Source organism: Pogona vitticeps, chromosome 3 (assembly GCF_051106095.1).
Source record: "Pogona vitticeps strain Pit_001003342236 chromosome 3, PviZW2.1, whole genome shotgun sequence".
Classification (NCBI taxonomy): domain Eukaryota; kingdom Metazoa; phylum Chordata; class Lepidosauria; order Squamata; family Agamidae; genus Pogona; species Pogona vitticeps.
In genome coordinates, this window is record NC_135785.1 from 202192732 (window position 1) to 202215219 (window position 22488).

The 22488-nt window shown below is 37.7% G+C and overlaps 1 protein-coding gene across 5 annotated transcripts in view; it reads left to right on the forward strand.

Annotated features, from left to right (window-relative positions):
* Positions 1 to 22488, forward strand: part of HLCS (holocarboxylase synthetase) — a 123148-nt gene that overhangs the window by 22837 nt on the left and 77823 nt on the right. For all 5 annotated transcript variants that reach the window (XR_012085121.2, XR_002300166.3, XM_072994124.2 and 2 more), the window contains exon 6: positions 10292 to 10563. Coding sequence is in view for 3 of the 5 variants with exons in the window: in XM_072994124.2 (XP_072850225.1) it covers positions 10292 to 10563 (272 nt within the window). In the remaining 2 variants the exon portion in view is untranslated. The remainder of the gene's footprint in view (positions 1 to 10291; positions 10564 to 22488) is intronic.

Consider the following 22488-nt stretch of genomic DNA (forward strand, 5'->3'; position numbering starts at 1 on the left):
TTTATTTTTTGGTATTTAAAAATTAGTTGCTGCTTTTTACTTTTTAAAAATGTTCTGGGTGGGTTTTGGAGGGTAGGTTTGGGCTGGGGGGTATGTTTCTATGTTGCTTTGTGTTTTGGTACTTTTTTTGCAGTCCCAGCATGGGACTTGCTCTGTTTATTTATTTTTACTTTATTTTTTGGTATTTAAAAATTAGTTGCTGCTTTTTACTTTTTAAAAATGTTCTGGGTGGGTTTTGGAGGGTAGGTTTGGGCTGGGGGGTATGTTTCTATGTTGCTTTGTTTTTTGGTGATTTTTTTTGGCAGTCCCAGTGTGGGACTTGCTCTGTTTATATATTTTTATTTTATTTTAATTTTCGGTATTTAAAAATTAAGTGCGTCTTAACGTCCGGTGCGTCTTATGGAGCGAAAAATACGGTAGGTTTGCATCAAGAAAATAACATAAATAGAAGTTAATAAGTAATGTCAAGGTTCTTTTGTTTTTAAAACATAGTAATTCCACTTGCCAGCTTTCCTGAGTACAGTGGTGCCCCGCATAGTGCTGTTAATCCGTTCCGGATTAATTGTCACTATGTGGAAACATCGCTAACCAGAACGGAAAAACCCATATGGGGCCCGAACTCACCGTTCAGCGCAGTTCCTCCATAGCACCGCCATTTTCGCGCCCTCGGTAAGCGAGGAAACCGCACGAAAATTGTTGCGGCGGCCATTTTGGGCACCCGGCGGCCATTTTTGAACCTCCGATCAGTTGTTTTAGGAAATGCTTACCGATCGTCGCATTGCGATGTGGATTCGTCGTTAAACGGTGCGCTCGTTATGCGAGGCACCACTGTACTCTTTAATATTGTTTGTTACACAATTTTACTTACTCTGTTAACTTTTCAGGTTGCTAGCAGCTTCTTTTCCACAGAATTTCTATTTAAGTTTCCAACAGATTTTTCTCTTTATTGAAGTTCCTACTATTTATTATATTTTCTAACTTCTGCAACTTATCTGTAGTCGTTTAATTGTGCCATTATTTTGTTCTCTCTTCTCCCTCCCCTTTCCTTAGACATTCAGTGCAGTTTCTTCTGCAACTTTGCTCCATCTGTCCGTGGCTCCTACCCACCCAATTTTTCATTCATGTATTACTGTGCTGCATTTTCCTCAATCTCAGTTACATGTCTCTGGTGCAGTTTGCAACTGGTATTTCTTTCAAAGATATTATAGCAGTTATAAATACTGTGGTTTTTCAGATATGTATGACTTTCAAACCAGATGCCAATTTTTCAACATTCCGATATATCAAGTATGGTTTATGTTCTGTGCCTGTCTTCATATTTCTTGTCCAAGTCTCTATAATTCACAGAAATGGGGTGTCTGGTACCTCCACAACTTAGAACCTTCTGAAGCATTGGTACTTAACCAGTGGTACATGTACCACTGTTGGAACACGGGATTTGCACAATAAAAACTCACTCTTTGTCAGTCCTCATATCCTCCTGCAGATTGATTGATTTATTGAAAATATTTTTATCCTACTTTTCTCCTTAAAAATATGACATGCCTTCTTCTAGAGAAGTACATGCAGTGAATTACTAATTGGTGAACTTTTGTCTAATAGTAAAAGTGAATTTTGATACTCCTAATTCTCTTTTGTCTGTTCTCCCTGCTTGCCAGCTTAATGTAAGTGGTAATGTTTGTAGACATAAATATTCTTAGAAAAAGTAGAATTTTTGTTTTTGTCATGTACTCAGTCTAGTACTTTGTTAAAATGGTTAGTGAGAAGCAGTTATCCCACAAGCTAAGTATCTTAACATCCTTTGCTGGATTTCTCTTCTCTTTGCAAGTTCTTTAGGTGATAATAAGTTGCATCCAACATTAGAAGAGATCTGTTCAAGCACCGACATTTTGCAGCCCAGCCTGCCTTCCCTCCTTTGGCACAGCCGTTTAGATTTCATAAAAAGTCATTCCTGAAATGTTTTTTTAATGTGACACAGAATATTGCAGTGCTGGAGGACAGTAAGAAGGTCCTGTGATATAATGTTGGCTCATATAATGTTGGCTGCAATCCACTATCAAATGAAAACCTGATTTATGTAACAAAAATATTGTGACATCTTTAGGACCTTCAGGTGCTTGAGATGGAGTGCATTGTAATCCATGAAAGCTCATACTAAAATATTCATAGAATAAATCTGTTAATTTTAATGCCGTCTCAAGACTCTTTTCTTTTTTGTTATACTGAAACAAAGTGACACAGCTACATGTAAAAAAAATACTTTTCCTTTCCACACAGTTCCCTTCTATACTACAGTTGAACAGAAATGAAAGTTAGTTGTAATGCCTCCAATTGGCTGTGTTCCTTCCACTCACAATTAACATAAAGCCCTCAGGCTGTTTTACCTGCCCTTAGAACATTCTAATTAGTCGTGTGCAGCCCAAGAATTTTTGTGATAATACCGTGTTGTGCACTATGAGGCAGCATACAAACTAAACAAACAAATAAATGATTTGTCACAAATACACTCTTGCTTTCACCCTATGCTCCTGATGGCAGCTGCTGTACACATGCAGGGTGTGCACTTTATTGGCACCAAAGAATAATGCCTGAGTTTATTCACTTAAAAGATAGACACTCATATTTCTAAAACTTTGATAGGTTGCAAAACTGCATAAAGGACATTCAGAAAGCAACTAATAGAAGTAGGTTTGTGTGGGGCAATTATGTGGGAAGGTCCGGACAGATTAAGGGAAGCGCTTCTTTCACAAGCCTTAGTTAAATTATGGAATTTGCTATGGCAAGGTATAATGATGTATATCAAATAAAATCCTTTAAAAGGGAATTAGGATAGAGTAGGGCTGTGAATGATTGCTAGATGAGTTGGTAGCTGGTATATAGAGGACCAGAGACTGCTGAAGAAAAATTGTGGGGTAATTCTTTTGCCCTTATGTCTGCTTGAGGACTTTGCATAAATACTTGGTTTGCTGCTGTGGAGAACATGGTGGAATATCTAAACTCTGAGTAATAATATATGGAATGTTACAGTGTTTCACATGCTTGATCTTTATCCAAGCACCCTGTAAAACATGAGTGCAGGTGGAAACTCATGGTAAAAAGGCATGGTTGAAATTTTCTGTACATTATGTGTTTTCTATAGATGGTGAAGTTCACTTTTAGTCCCTTTACAACAGTGGTTCCTAACCTTGGTTAACCCTGGTGTTCTTGGACTGCAGTTCCCAGAAGCATTTGCCACCATAACTCCTGGCCACCAACTGTGATGGCCAGGGTTTATGGGAGTTGGAGTCCAAGAACATATAGGTTACCCAAGGTTAGGAAGCACTGCTCTGCAGGAGGAAAGGCAGGGTAGAAATTAAATAAATACATTTGTAGACATCAATTTTTTTTACATTGCAAGGTTGATTCAGGTCAGTCTCTTTTGCCATATTTGAGGCAGGCCTCCATGTACTGCTGCGATCTCTTAATCCATGTATATGGCACATGATCAGCACCCCTGATGGTAGAATTTTTTAATTGTACATCTTTACAGTGCATGCTGTGGCAACATCATCTGCAGTAATGCAAGATTAAGGAGGGAGTTTCTGTCTGTCTTTTTCAGAGTACTGTATTTGTTTTGAAGTATATTTATTTGGGACCACTGTCCTTTCACTCAATTCTGCTCATATGGGAGACTGAATTCCCTAACAGGACTCCCATCTTTGTTTAAAAAAAGAAAGAAAGGGAAAAAAAAAGAAAGAAAAAGTGTTGGGAAGTCTACTGTACAATTTTAATATCAACACATTTGCCTGGCAGTAAACCTTACTGATTTGGTTTGAGTTAAATCACAGCTAAATGGAATCATTTTGGCTTTACCTTTCATGTAAAAGATCATAGTTTAACTTATTCCTGTATTTTTGAAACTGAATATACTCAAATAGCATTTGAAGCATGACAACAGTACAGTTGCTGTACGTAAAGCCTGAACCATCTGTACTTGAAATAATCAAAGAGAATGAATGTTGAGGATCAGTTTAAAGAAATACACTTTGGAGAGCTGTAGGGGATTACTGTGAAACAGGTGGGTGGTTTTAAATGCACACACATTGTGCCTTATAAAGAATGCTGTGGAGAATCTTTTGAGTTTGGCAATAGTTTACTTAAGTGTAACACCAGCAGTAAAGATCTAGCATATCTAAGACTTCAGTACAGTCTCCAGCTCTGAATTGTAAACTCCTCTGTGTCCTGCCCCAGAACTTTTGAGAGCTCTGCAGATCAGATTTGAAGATGTGCAGGAAGAGGGAGATACATGCAGGAAGGAACCCTTGTTCAATGAGCTGTCTTTTACTTATGCAGTGCTAGATTGTACTTGCTATGTGTTGTCCTGAGAAATTTACTACTAGTTTCTGAATTTAATATGCTTAGTCTGTAACTCTTAAAGTGTGAAGGAATTAAATATGTAATTTAACTGCAAAGAAATGTCAGGTTTAAATTCCTAATTATTTTAAAATAGTCATTACTGTATTATTATTATTGTATCTTGAGCTGTTTGGCATGGCATTATATATTTTACAAAAATATCCTATAATGCATTTAAATCCAAATGTTACTGTGGAAATACTGCTGAGTGCTCAATTCTAACAATACATTGCCGAAATGTTGTAAGACAATCTACTATATATGATGTCATTATAGTTGCTGTACTAAAGGATTCAACATTCGTGGTTTTTGTCAATGACTGATAGCTTTTTCAGTACTGTGAAATGCCGTTATACTTTGTAGAAATAGCTGTGGCAAACTTAATCCTATATGGCGGCAAGTCTGCATCCTTTGTGGCTGACAGAAATACCACCGACAGCCTGCTAAAATGTTTTAATCCGAAAATCAAGGTCTGCTTTAAAGCATAAAATGTAGGTTATATGCTATTCTGTTGTGGAAATGTGGTAAAAATATGCATAACATGGTGAAAGGAAACTAGCCATTGTTTTCATATTAAACTACCACTGATATTAATACAGGTGAATTTATTCCATGAACTTTGGCTATTTCTGAAATCAACATGGTTTTCTTTTTATATGAGATACTATTTTTTGTGTATGACCATATTATTTTTTAATAATATATGTTTTCAGCTTAGGATGATGTTTAGCCTTTGACCTAGCCACTTTCTTACAATAAACAGTTTGTTGATGAGAGCAGCTGCTAGGAAGATTGCTTCCAGACTGTTCTCACAGCACTGAGTGAAAGAAAGTAAACCAGAGTGCACCTTACAAAAGCCAGGTATCATGTAGAATTATCTTTATTATGGTTCCATTATATTATGTTAACATCTCCATGTTTATATCTTCAAAGACGCTGTAATACGGTATAGAAAAGAATAGTCTTGTATCTTCAGAAATAAGTCACTGAAGATATTTTCAAAAAAACAAAAGCGGAATTTGTATGCAGTATCTGCTTAGCTCCCAAAGGATCTTCAGCTGAAATTTTCTTTTAAAGGATGAAATTAGCCTTAGTAAGTTGAAGTACAGTTAGAGAGGGTCAGGTATGCTCACTTGCCTGAGAGAGTTCGCGAAGACTTAAATAGTCCTGTTGCTCCTACACTTATTTCTGTTCCACATTCCTTTCTCTTGCCATTTTGAGGTAGTAATTTAACATATATGCTGTTGCAAAGGTAAAGATATTTTGTTTATGAAGAGTGTATGCTTTAATTGGGTATAGCTTCTTACCTGCAAATCCTTCGAAGCTAATATGATACATATTCTACGCATTTTAACTATTAAGAGAAATTAACATTGGTATTTCCTGTATTTGTTTTTGCTTCAGCATAAATATGCCGTTCAACGTTCTTCTAAATATAGTTTTATAAAATATTGCTGTGATTGGGTTCTGCTTCCGCAGCAGGCGGCCCCTGAGTTTGTGCGGGAAAAATGGCCAGAGGCATCTCTGTATTTTGAACGTTCTTCTTTTTATTATTAAATTCAACTCAACTGTCTCAAATGGATCCATCAGATTCAACTCTGGAAATATTCTCTAACTTTTAACTTTAACATCCAGAGTTATCAAGTCACTCCTCACAGAGGGGCCGACCAAACCGCTCTCTGTCTGTCATCGGCCTCAGCGGGTACTCCTCACGGCACAAGCTGTCCCACAACACGGGTGTCTCGCCCAGTCCCCCTCGCACGGTTGATGGGGTAAAGAGGGACTGGGACGGATCACCCTCCTCCCCCCATGCTGATTGCAACCACGATCCATTCTATGGGCTCCAGGTCATCACCTCTCGCGCGGTATTCCTTAGGGTCTGACAGCAACCCACCTCCAAGCTGAAGGTTTGGAAAGTCCTTTAAGAGTCCATGCCACTCTCCGGATCCGCCGCTCAGTTCCGTCTGTACCACCCGATCTTTTTTCTCCGGTTGTTGCCCACTGGTCACAATTCTACATTTGCGCACATTTCCCCACTCATTTATAACCTCCTCCCAGACAATCAAGTCCAGCTCCTCCCCTTTCTCCTCAGCTAGACACACCTCCAGTGACCCCTTCCATCCCTCGCTTCCCTGATCTATATCCACTAACACTCCCTCCATGCAGCCTTGACTTTCCTCCGGCTTCTGCTCTGTGGAGGACGGCACACTGGCCTTCTCTCCTTCACAATTGCCCAGTTCCTAAAATTTATCTAGCTTTGTTCTTTCCTTCCAAGGGAAAAAATTGAACATATGTGCTGGTTTTATATAAGCTATTAAATTTGGAAGCAATCTTCTGACATCTAGAAGTATACTTTAAAAAAAGATGGCAAGAATCCTGTTGGTGATTTTTGCATATGCACATAATTTGTGTAACTCATGACAATGAATTGGTCCTAACAAGGCACCCATCACATTACTAGGTACAGTGGTGCCTCACTTGATGATTACCTCATTAGACGAGGAAATCACTTTACGATGAAGTTTTTGCGATTGCTTTTGCGATCGCAAAACAATGTTTTAATAGAGAAAAACCACTTTACGACGATCGGTTCCCTTCTTCGGGAACCGATTTTTCGCTTAACGACGATCTTTACAGCTGATCGATAGGTCTTCAAAATGGCCGCCCACTGTGCAAAATGGCTCCCTGCTTTATTTTAGAACAGATTCCTCTCATTACAGGCACTGGAAACCGGCCGCCCTATGGAGGATCTTCGCTGGGTGCTGAGGTATTTCGCCCATTGGAATGCATTGAACCGGTTTTCAATGCATTTCAATGAGATTTTTACTTTCGCTTGACGACGATTTCATTCTACAGCAATTTTGCTGGAACGGATTATCCTCATGAAGCGAGGCACCACTGTTCTTACCCATGTGTAAATCACCAGTAGAATTCTGACCATTTTTTCAAAGGGCTAATTGTCTAGCCAATGAATCTTATTTTCCATGAAACTAAACTTTTAAAAAAAACTTTTCTGATTGCTTGAATCATATCCAGATGTCACTCCTTTTTGTCTCCAGAACCTTTTTTTTCCCATTTACAGTTTCTAGTATTACCTTGGTGTTAGAGTTACCTCCGTTTTCTCCCCCTCCTCCTAACCTTTGGCCCATGTAAAACATGTATGGCTACTATTTTAGAAAGTAGTTTGTTTCTTTTGGATTGCTAGGATGATATAGAAGGCCTTCAAAGGATATTTGACAGTTTCACTTTTATATGCCTGAGTTTAATATGTCAAGTGAAGTATATAAAGCATTTTACTTTCATCATGGTGCTCAGTTCAGATTTGGAATGTAGTACCTTGTTTTTAATAAAAGGCCTTATTGATAAACTTCTACTTCTACTTGAACCAAACTTTTAAAATGTGAAAATAAGGTACAGTAATAGGAGTTTAGCTATATGAAAGTGTGATGTCTATAAATTATCCATATGAATAATGAACTGGTCATATTTCATGACCAGTTCATAGACTACTACTACTGTCTTTTTGTAGAGTCTTCTTCTCGCAGCAAATTTTAATAAATTTATGGACTTAAAACAATTATATAAAGCTCAAGCAATATGTTACTAAATTTTATAGATTCTTGTCAGTGTAAGTCAGCAGTGATGTACTGTGGAAAAATTTTAAAATATTTATATGTGGCTTATATGTTACTAAATTTTATAGATTCTTGTCAGTGTAAGTCAGCAGTGATGTACTGTGGAAAAATTTTAAAATATTTATATGTGGCTTACACTTTTCCTGTACATGAGTATTTACCAGTTTTTTTGAAAAATTTTCTCCTTTTAAGGAATAAAAATGAATTTAATTCAATTTTAGACTCTTTTTTGTGTGTTCATTATATACATGCCACAATTTTGATGATGCTCATACTTTGAAAATCATACATTAATGTTAACATGTTCAAAGTTGGCCCTTCATACTCCCAGCTGATAGTTGTGTTATGTACATGTGTCCTTAATTCAAGATGTGTAAACCAATCAGGATTGTGTCCCCAAAGCTGCTTAGGAAAGCCTAAATTATAGAGAATTGATTGGCCAACATAAAATCACTACATAACAGTTGAAAAATCATAAATTTACAGGTTTTCATGGAGAGAGAAAATCTAGGTTTAATATCATCCTGCTCATACTGGCCAAAATCCTGTTCATAATATAAGCCAAGCTGTAATTTTCCGTCCATTCCTCCCTGGTAAACAAAGTGTCCTGTTACGATTTTTGGGGGGTGGGCATGGACATGCATCAAACCAGCATGTATCCAATCCCAAGAGATTTGTGGCAAGGACACCTTGTTTTCCAGGGAGGAATGGATAGAAAGTTATAATTTGGTTTATACTATGAACAAAATTTCAGCCATTGAGGAAATATTGACTGATATTATATCGGTTTGAGGTTACACTGTAAAAACTGTAGTATTTACACTAATAATAATGGAAATTTTAACGAGATATTTGAAAAGTACCATCTTCCAAGCAATGAAATAAACACAGAGACTGTTACAGAAAGCCCAAGCAAATAAATTCATCTTTAGTTAATCCCTTATGGCTTAAATACAGCACCTATTGATCCATGTTCTTGATTCTTTCCTATAAGATGCTTTTGGTTCCTGTAATCATTGCCAGGGATTTTACGATAGCTTCAGTCTCACAGATCTGTGTGGTTTGTAGTATTCTGACAAGATCCCCAGAAAATATAAGGTCAGATATTTGAACATTAGTAGCTACAGAAGCTACCACAGAACAGTACGCACATCTTGGTCTTTAGCTTTAACTTCCAGTCTTGGAATCAAAGTGGTTAACTGTAGGACTGAGTTCAGATTGTTCCGCTTCACAGGTTTAAAAGTTTATAGAGATGCATGAATATCTTTCATTTCTATTAATAATTATAGTGCTTCTCTATATAAATTACATATTTATATTAATTGTCAGTATTCCTGACCAGTTTAGTAAGTATGATAAACCATGGAAATACAATAATGCATTGATAAAATGCACAAACCCTTCCTCTTTATTTAAAATGTAATAATGAGACTGACATTTAGATGATTAAAATAACAGGGAGGGCCAGGAAAGTATGGGAAAGTAACTAATGGATTGTGCTGCATATGATTAGGTTCAATACTACCTTTAAAAATACTGCCTTTTTGGGATAGTGTCAAATGTTTAATGCATTCTGTGAAACAACCATTTTTAACTTAATTCAAATTTAGTAATTGAATAAATAGTGATTGAAATCCTACTGTGCAGTTACACAAATGGTGCAGTTTTTGGAAGTGAATTGCTGCAAGTTAAGAAATCTCCCTAGATTGTATCTGTTGCATATTGAGTTGCACAACTCAGTGTTCAACAGATAAAAGCCTATGAAGATTTCTTAACAATAATTTATATCTGAAAATGCACCTGGAAGTTATGTTGTTTGAGTAACTACACAACAGGATTTGAGCCATAATTTTTTTGCTCAATGGACTGAAAGGAGTTAATCTGAAATAAAAGGATTGACTGTGTAAATTTAAATTTAAGCATTGAATAAGCCTTTATAAAGGTGCAATCTTTATGTATTTTCCCAAGCTGCCACCTGTTGTAAGTGCAGCAGTAGTAAGACATTTATGCAGATGAGTATGAAGAGTGTCTTAATAAAACAAAGTGGTAAAAGAAGAATTCTGTATGAGGCATATAATGTTAAGTGTCTCAAACTGAAAGGCATAAAGTGTTTCAAATTGACTTTAAAACTAGAAGCGCTGATAAGAAACATAGACAAAGGCACTAAAATTGGCCCTTTTCCAAAAATATGCAATCTAAGCTGAAGAAGATGAGACTTGTATGGGTTTTATTGTGATCTAATTTTGTTTCATGTTCAACAGGAAATCCATTGTTCTCTTTTGGACTGGATTCAAATAAATGCAGATAAAACAGGATTAATCACATCCAGCAAAGTGTCCCTTAAGTTTGTATCATTGGATGGCTCACAGATGGAGGTAACACCTTTGCTCATGCCGGTAGTTACTGAGACGGACACTTTCTCATCTGAACATTTCAGCTTTGAGAAGTATAAGCAAAATCTACACACAAAGAGACTTGGGAAAGTGGTTCTGTTTGCTGAAGTTACATCAACTACAATGGATCTTCTTGATGGGTAAGAAATCTTGCTAGTGATTAATTTCATGTCGTATACATATGCATATTACATGTACATAGGCAAAAACAAAAAGGAATATTTTGTTGGACTTCTCATTCTTCTGGATTACTGAAAACAGGCCTAACATAAGTGGACATGAACCCTAGCAACTGATTGAAATGGCTGCTGAAAGAACTTGTTTATTTAATTTATTTGTTTCATTTATAGGCCACGTGTCTCCCAACAAAGGACTCAAAGTGGCTGACAGTGTAAAACAAATAAAACAAAATTGATTATATATTAAAAAACAATTAAACCATAATAGTCATTAGAATACGTTAGATAATTTAAAAGGATTAATACTTCAAAAACAACTCCCTCAACTAAAAAGGAGAATTCAGGAACACAGTTGTGATTATAAAAAGCCTTCCTGAAGAGATGGATCCTCAATTGTCAACAGAAAGACAAAAGGGAGCAGGCCAACCTAACTACCCACAGTTAGCCAAATGATTACTTATTTAGAAATAGTGCCATAAAATCACATTTTTTTGTACTTAGCAAACTACAACAATAACAAGAATACGTATAGTTTACTATAGGAAAATTTATCTGTATTTTGGATGTATCATCCCAGAGTATACAGATGTCACAGTGCAAGCTTTCCTTCTTGGAACAACAGGAAAAAGGCATGTTTTCATATTACAGGATACTGGATAGAGGCTATTGTTTCCCCAAATAAAGTTTCAAAAGTGGTAGAAATGATGGGACCACTTCTTTTAGTTTTAATGCACTTTGATTAAAGGTACTTCTCCCTTTAATCTGTCTTATAAAGTTTACATTCATATATCTTTTAAAGCATGTGTGGACAACATGCAGCTTACAAGGCACATGCCCCGCTGTTGTGGGGGGCACCTTTTCTCTAGACTAAAGAACCCCAAATGCTGTAGCCTTTCCTCGTAAGGGAGGTGCCGCAGCCCAATCATCATTTTAGTCGCTCTCTTCTGCACCCTTTCGAGTTCCACTATGTCTTTTTTGAGGTGTGTCGACCAGAACTGTACACAATACTCCAAGTGTTGCCTTACCAGCATTTTGTACAATGGCATTATAAAGTTGGCTGTTTTATTTTCAATCCCCCTTGATGCCACCTTGCATTGTATATATGTTATGATGCATGTAAGCTGAGCATTCGAGTTTGTCCCCATTATTATGAGTTCTTTTGCTCCCTCCATCTATAGATGGTGTATGTGTCCGTAGCTCAGTCCCTGATTGTTACGTATTTAGGGATACTATTTTTGTATTTTGTTGTGGTGTATTTTCCCCCCTTTTGGCTGAACACACATTCAAAATGGCGACTGCTTTGCCAGCACAGTGGCAAAATAGGTATTTTCTGTTTAGTGTAATGTATGCATAGAATTGCCAAAGAGGTGCATGTTTTTTTCATAACGATGGAATAAATTAAAACTAAATAATTACCATGAATATTTATGTTGAACTTAAACTAAATGTCTGTTGTGGATAATATATTAGTTTCAAATGCCACATCATTGATCAAGTGAGCTAGATACTTGCGTTATATATACAGAGCAGTCTTTTGTTAAATTCTGTGATACTTGAATGGCGCTGTGGGCCGCAGAAGCCTGTGCTGCAGGGTCAGAAGACCAGCAGTTGTAAGTTCGAATCCACGCGACGGAATGAGCACCCGTCGCCTGTCCCAGCTCCCGCCAACCTAGCGGTTCGAAAGCATGCGAATGCGAGTAGATAAATAGGTACCATCTCGGTGGGAAGGTAAACAGCGTTCTGTGTCTAAATCACACTGGCCATGTGACCACGGAAAGATTGTCTTCGGACAAATGCTGGCTCTATGGCTTGAAGAGCGGGATGAGCGCCGCCCCCTAGAGTCGGACACAACTGGACAAAAATTGTCAAGGGGAACCTTTTACCTTTATAATTGTTTAATGATCCCTAATACGGAATTTCTGTTTTTTTGCTTATCGGTTGAGATAGAATACGAGTGGCTCCTGCATTCCCTGCCCTGATGATGCTGAGAGTAGCTGCAGAAACAGACTCCTTTATTGAGCAAAGGAACTTTTAAAGTGCCAAGAGGGCCATTAACCAAAACAAACAACTCTGGGTGCCAGACAGTTAACCTCATTCCCTTCTTGGGGTGCTGCCCCTGCATAGTCTTTACTGATGGGTGCAGAGCCCTGCCACCTCTACCGGGTTGAAGACCCCTCGCAGGTAGTCCAGGCACGAGGCCCCGCAGGAAGGGTATTGGATGCACGCCGTCAGGTGTCCATGGAGACAAGTAGCAAAGACTCCCTCCCCCACTACTCTCCCTTGATCCCTCTTGGTGGCCCATAAGTGTGGTAATCCACATGGGCAGCTCACTTGAACTCCATATGGAACTTGACTGGTGTTTCTTGCATAGTAAGACAGAGGACCGGGAGGAGCAGGACACCAAACCTCTTGGGGCTTAGAGTGAGGATGGCTGGGGGGCTTCTCTGACAGGGCTGCTTGCCCCTGGTGCTTTTTCTGCTAACAATGGGCCTGTTGCTGATTCTAAAGCATTTGAGCCTCTTGCTACCTTCCCTGGTGCTGATGGACCTGATCAGCTTCCTCTGGCAGCATCAGCAGGTCCACTAAATTGTCGATTTCAGGATTATGCCAGAGGACCATCTTCCAGCTGGCCTTCAACTTCAGCAGCAGAGGCAGCACCTCCTGCACCTCATTCGCCTCCAAAGCCACTCCATTGGTTCATCAGTCCTCTCCTCATGTCTCTCGCTCCTCCTTAAGTCCAAGTGCCATCATGACCACACCTATGGTTCAAGGGCGCTGTCTGCCTCCACCCCACCCAACAGCCCAGTCCACAGGTGAGCTGTGGGTAGGGAATCCAGCCAACACTAAGAGGTGGAGAGCCCCCTCTCATGGTGGTGGTAGTGTTCCTCAACAGTCTCACACAGGGTCATTTTAGATTGTCTACTGTTATTTAATTTGAGATTGTATTGAAACATACAATAGAAAACCAGGTTTCTATGTTTCTGTGGAAACATCAGCTGTCTTCTAGGCTGAGTTGTCTAGCTTTCCTTGCTTAATTCATATTTTCTTAATATACATAAATTTTTTTATTTTGTGGATTGCCATGAGTCTTATGAAAACTGACAACTTGTTACTAATACTGATCCCTGCTAATTACAAAAATATTTAAAATAACTTTATAGAAGTATATGTGTTTATGATATATTACTCAAATCTGTAAAAAATTAGAGAGAGAGAGAGAGAGAGAGAAAGAGTCATTATACTTAAGGTTATGTGTGGCCATTTAGGATCCTGGTTTTATGAGTCGTTGTAGACAATATTTTGTTCTGTAGAACATCTTGTTAGTGATATTGGTAAAGCTAAGCAGATGTCTGCATGGCCACAGGCTGGGTAGATTATTCATGAGAATATTTCTGAAAGGAAGATGTATAATTAATATATAAACCTATGGGTAGTCCCCTCTTTGTGCAAAAGACAGGAAATGAGAAGAGCAGGGGGTGGGTTGTAAGTATTGACCAGTCCTGCCATATTTCTCACTCCTGCTCACTTTTTTCTTTCTTTTCCTCAGCTCTTTTTGTCATATCACCTGGTTTAATGCTTCCATGACCAAAAATCAGTTTTTCTGTCAATAATGCCAATACATGGGAGCCAGTATTAGTTATAGGAAAAAGTGTACTTACGAAGTGCCATAGCTGAGCAGTATAAGAGAAGAGGATAATACGTAACTTCTAGAGCACATCAAAAATATTAAATATGGACCAGGGATTCTTAGCTCGCTATATATATTAGTCCACAGTTATCTCCTTTCCCATCTTGTATATGGGCTTAACTCTGGGAACTGATAAACTGTGCTTGATTATGCAGGGTTGACTCTTGATTGAGGCTTCTGCCACTTTGCATCTCATAGGAGGCATGGAATTATCCACTGAAACTGACATTCGTACCATTAATTATTAGGGACAGTAGTGCTATTGTTACCTTATTAAGTCATCTCCTGTACCTAGTCTTCATATAAGCTGTGGTTTTGCTTCACTTTACTACGTCTGAAGAAGTGGACGTATCCACAAAGGTTCATGTTGAAATATAATTGTGTGTCTTTATGGTGCCACAACTTTTTTCTTTTCCTTTTCTTCTAATTAATTTTTGTCTAGATTGCTTGCTCAGACTAACATAGCTACTTCTTTGAAAACTCCAAGTAATCCAGTGACCAGGAGGCTAGACTTTTTGGAGGGTTCCATCCATTTTAAGAGATGGATAGTTCTTTCTTCCCATGCTATAGCCCTGGCATTTTCTGTGACTTTTCAAGATCCATAGAAAAACTTTACCTTGAATTTAATCTGGGAGGGGTGGGATGGTAGCAAAAAAGTGGATGTGCATTTGATATAGATGCTTTGAATGTTTCACTATTAGCTGCTACTTCTGTGCTACAGCTGTTAGCTGCTACCTGCTAAGTACAGTAATTGATTTCATGAATAGGAGTTTATTTCAAGCATCCTGTAGTGTATTTCTACAAATTTGTAAAGTGATACATCTACCTCTGTTTGCATGGGCTCAACTGTACCAGTGGTTCTTAACCTTGAGTTACGTAGGTGTTTTTGGACTGCAACTCCCAGAAGCCTTCACCATCAGCTGTCCTGGCTGGGGTTTCTGGGAGTTGCAGTTCAAAAACACCTGAGTAACCCAAGGTTAAGAACCACTGAACTATACCACATTGAACTGCCACACTCATGTGCAGTGGTTGGTGACCACCGCTATAGTTCTTAAGAGTTTATGGTTGTGTGGCCCAGCTGGTCTTGATAGCTTTAGAAAAATATTGTTCTTTTTCAAAACCGTTTGCTTAGGTTTTGGCAGTGTTTCTTATACGTCAGCATATAGTCCAAAGTAACACCTAGGTATTTGGGGAAAAAACAATTATCCACAGTAGGACCCTTATATCTGCAGAGGATAGGTTCCAATGCCCCCCCCCCACAGATGCATGAAACTGCAGATGGTAGTGAACATCAGCAGTGACCTCAGACAGTGAGAGTTGGGGGAGGGGCAAGAGGAGGAGGTAAGTGCATTGTAGTGTGCACGTGGGACTGCAGGCTGGGTTGCAGCATTGGCAACCATAGACAGAATTGCGAGAAGGGCAAGAGGAGGGAGTATGCATATGTGTTCACTATAGGCTGGGTTGCAGCAGCGGCAAATATGGACAACTGAAATCTCAGATACTGGTTCAATAGATAAGGGGGATCCTACTTTAGTTGGACCTAGTTGGAAGTTTCCAAGGTGCCCGGATTTTTCTAAGATGAAAGACACATATTTGAAAGACACCTGTCTGAATCCCTGAAGAACCACTGCCTGTCAAAAGTTAACAATACTGGTCTAGAGGAACTGGTAATCTGACTCAGCATAAAGAAGCTTTCTTTGTTCTTATGCTGCTTTGGTTCAATATGTCTCTTAACATTAAGAACATGGCTTTGAAAGACATATGAATTATATTTTTGAGAGAGAGAAATACATAGGCTTCATAAGGACATTTTTAAAGATTACAAATTTCTAAAGGCTACAGATTTTATAAGCCTTTTTAATATGTTAAAGAAACCAGACAATACTGGTCAGTAGCTTGAACCTACCCACATCTTTCCAGTATTATGCCTCCTGTTCTCAGCAATTGCACTATGTTAAACACATTTGTTTAAAACATGGTTTGCCATCTATCAGTAGAAGTGATTCCCCAGGGGTTTGCAAGGTTTAGAAAGAAATTATCTTTAAGAAATAAATGTAATAAAAACACAGTCATGTAACTATAGGGTTTTCATGTTATAAGATTTTCCAGTGATTAGAAGTCTGTTAATAAATTTGAAAAATGAATTGAATCAGGAGATGAAATTGTGAAATTTCAATTGAGAATGCCTTTGGTACTTAATAAATTGCACCACAGATATATAAAGTTTATATTTAGTAGACCTCCAGGTTTTTTTCTAACAAGCTGAGTCTCAGATAGTCTGTATCAATCCTCCAAATCCACATACCCTCCAAAAAAGTTAAGGCATGGAAGAAAGTGGGCTGGAACTAATTTAATGGCTGAGTGACCTCACAGTAGAGAAACAGCCAGAGTCTAATAGGGGTCTTTGTCTACATTTCCACCCTAGCTGGTAACTTGCCAGTCAAAAGTCAAGCAAGAGAAACAGGTGGAAACTATTAGACCTGTCATAAAGTTTGAAAAATTGATTCTGGAGTCTAAATGAATAGATTGAACTTGACAGTGTTGTCCTAAAGATTCTAAGAAAAATTCTATAGTTTAATTTGGAGTCCCTTGATTATTCATTAGTTCTCCAGATGGCCAGTATTGATGTACTACGGATTATAATACAAACTCTATTATAGCTGGCATGTATTTGCATGGATATCTAGCAAGTCAACTGTGAATATCTCTATTAGTGTCTTTAAATTAAGAAGTATTAGTGAAATTGTAAGATAAAGGTTTGTTTAAATACTAAATCATTTTGAATGATCAGCTATACCTCATAATTTTTATATCAGAATCATTTAAATCCCTTGAGGTTATTATTGTGGAGGTATTCCTTCAAAATTAGCATTGTCAGAGTTGTTGTGGAGGCTAAAAGTAAAATTTCTCATTTTATGGTGTGTCAGTGAAACATAACCATTAATTGGGGTAATTTAATATTAAAATTACTTTTATAACCTTCATATTTTTGTTTATTATGTTTAATGGCACAGCTAGAATATTACAGTTTTTGTAATAGAACTGTACAAAAATAGGTCATATATGAAGGCAGACTGATTTAAACAGTATCAGTTTAAAACAGGATTTTAAATTATAATTAAAATCCATAGGTATATGGCTAAATTTCAATTAATGGTATAAATCAAATGTTCCATTTTTTTCATAAACAAGCAGGGTGGAACAATCAAAACATATTGGCCAGAATCCTGTTGAACTTCAGTTTACAGTGTGTAGAACAGTAATTTATTATTTATTTATTTCATTATTTGATTTTTATACCGCCTATCTGGCTACCAAGAACGGTCTGGGTGGTTAATGCAGATAAGCTCCCTCCTCTCAATTTTCTGGTGTATCCATCAGGCACCAATCATTCTGTGCTTGGGAAACTGATCACATGGCCGGATGTTTGATAGACATCCCAGAAAATGAATAAGGGAACTTCTTAGATTGCCATTCCACACTTGAATGGGTTTTGTCCATTATTTTGGAATTAAACAGTTTTTTTTTTGTTGTCTGGGAGAAAATTCCAAAAACTTTAGTGTAGTTTGTGTTCCTTTACAGACTGGACATAATCCAAGGAGTTGCCTAAGCTCATGCATGGAGCTTGCTCTAGTCCATTTCAGTTCTTTTTTTCTGAATATTAAGCACCCTTCCTTATCATGATATTTTTGTAACTTGAGTGTACAAAAACAGTTTGCCATCCAACTAGTGTCTTTTTTTTTCTTTTTCTTTTCTTTTTTAAAGAAAAGCACACCTAAAGTATATTGGATATGTGGTTGTAATTTGACCAATATCTGCTTGAATGCAATGGGAAAATAGAAATCCGGTTTTGCTTAACACATTCTGTTATAAAGTGATTAGGTCCCAGAATTGTACAAGTGGGGAGCTGTTCATGTAAAACTTTTCTGTCCTTACCTCTACATTATGCCTTTTAAAGAGCTTCTCAGGAAGTTAGAGAATCTTCTGATAAGGTAGGGAAAAGTACTGTATTTTGTGATGCAAGTGGAGTACCACTTATGTAAGGTGCCTTGACCCAGTTCTGGAAGATTTCCCTCTTCTACTGTAGTCACCCATAGCAGTACAGCTCAAAATATTTAGGAAGGAAGTGTCAGGGTAGAGTTGTTGTGCAAAGTTAAATTAAAAACATGGACGTTCATGCAGGCCTTCCCTCCAGTTAATATTTGATTTTCTTTTTCTTCTTTTCTCAGCCATCTTGAATAATTTATTAGCTGATGTAATAATTTCTTTGTGTTATATTTATGTGTTATTTTATGTATGCATTTGGAACCCGCCTAGAGTGGTCGTAAGACCAGATGGGCGGGATAGTAAGTAAGCAAGCAAGCAAGCAAGCAAGCAAGCAAGCAAGCAAGCAAGCAAGCAAGCAAGCAAGCAAGCAAGCAAGCAAATAAATAAATAAATAAATAAATAAATAAATTTCTGTAACTTTCCCTATCTCCCTTGCATTTTGTTTCCCTTCTCTTCTCTGCTGTTTGTAAGGCCTTGTTGGACAGCCACTTTGCTTTCTTGCATTTTTTTTCTTTGGGATGGTTTTTGTTGCTGCCTCCTGTACAATGGTATGAGCCTCCATCCATAGTTCTTCAGGCACTCTGTCCACCAAATCTAGTTCCTTAAATCTGTTCTTCACTTCCACTGTGTATTCATAAGAGATTTGGTTTAGATTATACCTGACTAGCCCCGTGGTTTTTCCTACATTCTTCACTTTAAGTTTGAAATATTTAAGCTTGATATAATATTTTAAAAAATGTTCCAAGGTCTGACCATGACTTTTATTGATCAAAAGCCACTGGTTTTGCTCCACTCGCTTATTCTTTCTATCAGCAAAAAATTGGGGGTGGGGACTCTTCTCATTTAATTCTTTCCCAGAACTTGTTCCAGAAGTCTGGGAAATCCCTGTTCTTGTGCACCGTGGAGGGTTACAAGGGGCAGGTGAGGAATTCTGCCAATCCAAAATTAAATGTTCGTTACTGACTGCTTAAGAAAGTTTATAAAGATTATCACCAACTGCATTAAAATATCATAAAAGCAGAATAGAGATTGACTTGTAATTTTTTGAAAACTTATTCTACCATTTTATACAGCAAGTTACATTAATTATAAATCAAAATATACACAGGAAAGCAACACTAGAACATAAACTGTCATAATCAAACTGAATTTGGCATAACAAACCAAAACATTCATGACGATTAAGAACAACAATTCATAAAGCAGCAGGAAAAATGTTTTCAAGGGTAACAGTAGATCTGAGAGGCTCTAAGAATACAAAAATTGATCTCAGCATAGCTTAGTCTTTTGACAATAACAGTCCATTTTCAACAGCAGACAACTTGCAAGTAGAGTTTTAGCACATTTTTCTTTTATGCAAGTCTATAAAATATCTTTCAGAACACCAGTGGTTTAGGTGTCTGACTGTGGAACCAAAGGTTGGGAGTTCAGTTCCTCAGTGTGCCTCCCTGACAGGGGCTGGACTTAATAATCCAAAGGGTCCCTTCCAGCTCTGCAGTTCTGAGCTTGTCTCATTTTGCTTCCTGAGTTTCTATGTTGACCTTCATTGAATGTTACTTACAGGAGGTGCATACTGAGAGTTCAAGAATCATTATGTGGGTTCATATCAGAGGAGTATCTAGTCTAACATTTTTCCTCTGCAGTGATGGATCACAAACCTGCAGACATTACCCTGAGAGTTCTCCTCAGAAACTAGTACTAAGAAGCACATTGTCTCTCGTATTGGTGGTAGTGTATAACGGTTGGGACTCACAGATGTTGGTAGCTTTGTCCTCCATCTTCCTTTCTAGGAATCTACTCATTAGGACCCATAACTTATTTTGCCTCTCTTCATCAGTAAATCATATGAAGAAGGACCTGAAAAACTCATTCATTGACTGAAATCTTGTTGCTTAGCATGATCAGTTGCACTCCTCCATACGGTCCATTGATTTAAATGGGTCCTCCCTAACTGTGGCTTACTACAGTAAAGCAGGTCACAACTAGATTAGGTCTGTTTGAATTAATGGAACTTATGGAGGAGTTGGCTCACCAAATCTCTACTGATTCAGTGAGGTTACTCTACTGTGACTTACTATGCTAGGCAACAGGATTTCAGTCAATGTGTGTTCCCGGAGGGTTGGAGTGATACATGGTTTAGAATGGGTTCTGCGAGAGATATCATGGAGTAGTGTACAGGCTCAGATGCACCCTATAGTTCTCACACATTTTTTTCTACCTGTGTGTGCTGCTGCCCAAATGGCAATCATTCTCAATTTGCTACATGAAGTTCGGGGTTGCTGTTTAAAATTGTGAATAGGGATGCTATCTCTTGGACTGGCCTTACCACCAACCAAGGCAAACAGCCACTGTTTCCTTTTACACTGTTGCAGTAGCTCTGTCAAGCTCAAGGCTTGCTTCACACTAGCCACTTTAAAAGTAAGAATGTTGTTGGTAAAACTTTGATTACTACACAAACCATGTGTCATGGCACTTTAATAGTGGCATATGTGAGTGTTATACCGTAGGACTGCTGTCTAGAACATAATGAGCACAGTTTATAAATCAAAACAAAACTTTATTTAAAAAAAACACTAAGGATAGAAAAGGTTCAGTGAAGGAACTGCCAGATGCCTCAGTGGTTTAGGTCTCTGGCTTTGGAGCCAAAGGTTGGGAGTTCGATTCCCCGCTGGGCCTGCTTGACAGGAGCTGGACTAGATGATCCATCAGGTCTCTTTCAACTTTGCAGTTCCAAGATTATTATTATTATTATTATTATTATTATTATTATTATTATTATTATTATTATTATTATTATTATTATTATTATTATTATTATTATTATTATTAAGAAGGAATAATACAAGAACAAGATTTTATCTTGTCAGTTTCTAAAGGATATACCCACAAGCCAGCATTTTAAAATTTGTAATTGAAATACTTTTTGTTCTACACACACACATTTCTAACACAGAACTAACAAAACACTTCTAGTTAGTCTCTCATAACACATAGCTTCCTCATACAAATAGATGACATTCAAATATAAAAACCTTACAAGCTGCCATTATTGCTTCTTCTCTCTGCCTCTTTCTAACTCTAATTCTCTAGCACGCTCTGAAACTCCGTATATGCAACAGAATCTCTCTTGCCAGGAATCACACAAGCCAATAGCTCCCAGTTCCATTCATAACATTCTTTCATACTTCTCAACTGCAATAACAGTCAGTGTTGGCATGCACTATATATACAGCTGTCGTTCAAGTCAGACACTCATCATGCAAGCAAGACCAAACATATGTAATGCTGTATTGCCACACATCCTATTTTCCATATTTTTATTTTAATCGCTCTAGTATCAGGAGGCAATTTTGTCATGCTTTGATCTCTCCACAAATGCACCCAATAGTTAGTAATTTTTTTAAAAAATGTCAGCTACTATGGAGCATGAGGGTATTTTTTAAGTTTTTTTTAAAAAATAAATATTTTAAAAGAAAAAATATTTTGGAATGGGCAAGACTCAGAAGTGGGTGCGGGCTTCCCAGGTCTAGGGACAGGAGTGCCTCTCCCTCAGATTTGTAGAAATAGTTCATTGCTGGTTCAGGATATTATGACTCAGAATTTGTGATAATGCTTCCTTGAAACCCCCAATTAACCTCTCAGTCAACAAGAAGAATGCCAATCTACTTTTCTCTCAGTTCTGAACATGTGATGCAGGAGTATCACAGCCTTCTCATTTCGCTGATTTCAAGAGGAGGTCCATATAACAATGTTTTCCTAAAGGTCTCTTCCAAGCCTTGTGAAAATATTCCCTTCTTGTTGGATGTGCTTCTTCTTTTGCTTGGACCCTAGACAATTAACTTCTCAGTTGAGAAGTTAGAAAACTGTGTAGGAATATTGTAACAATTTTTTAAAAATCATTCTTAGAAGCTTGAAAGAAAACAAGATTAACTTTTATAAGTTTTTTCATCAAAGTTGAATGTGAAGAAAATATGAAACCATTTATTGTCTCCTGAATTAAAAACCCCTTTCAATAATTGAGTGGTAATTCGTAAGTGGCAAAGTATTAAAATAGATAAGTGCTTCCCCACTGTGGTAAAAGTGTTTGCCAAAGTGTAAAGTGCTGAGGTGTTTATTTTAACACTGGGAAACATATTATTGCAGGCATTCCT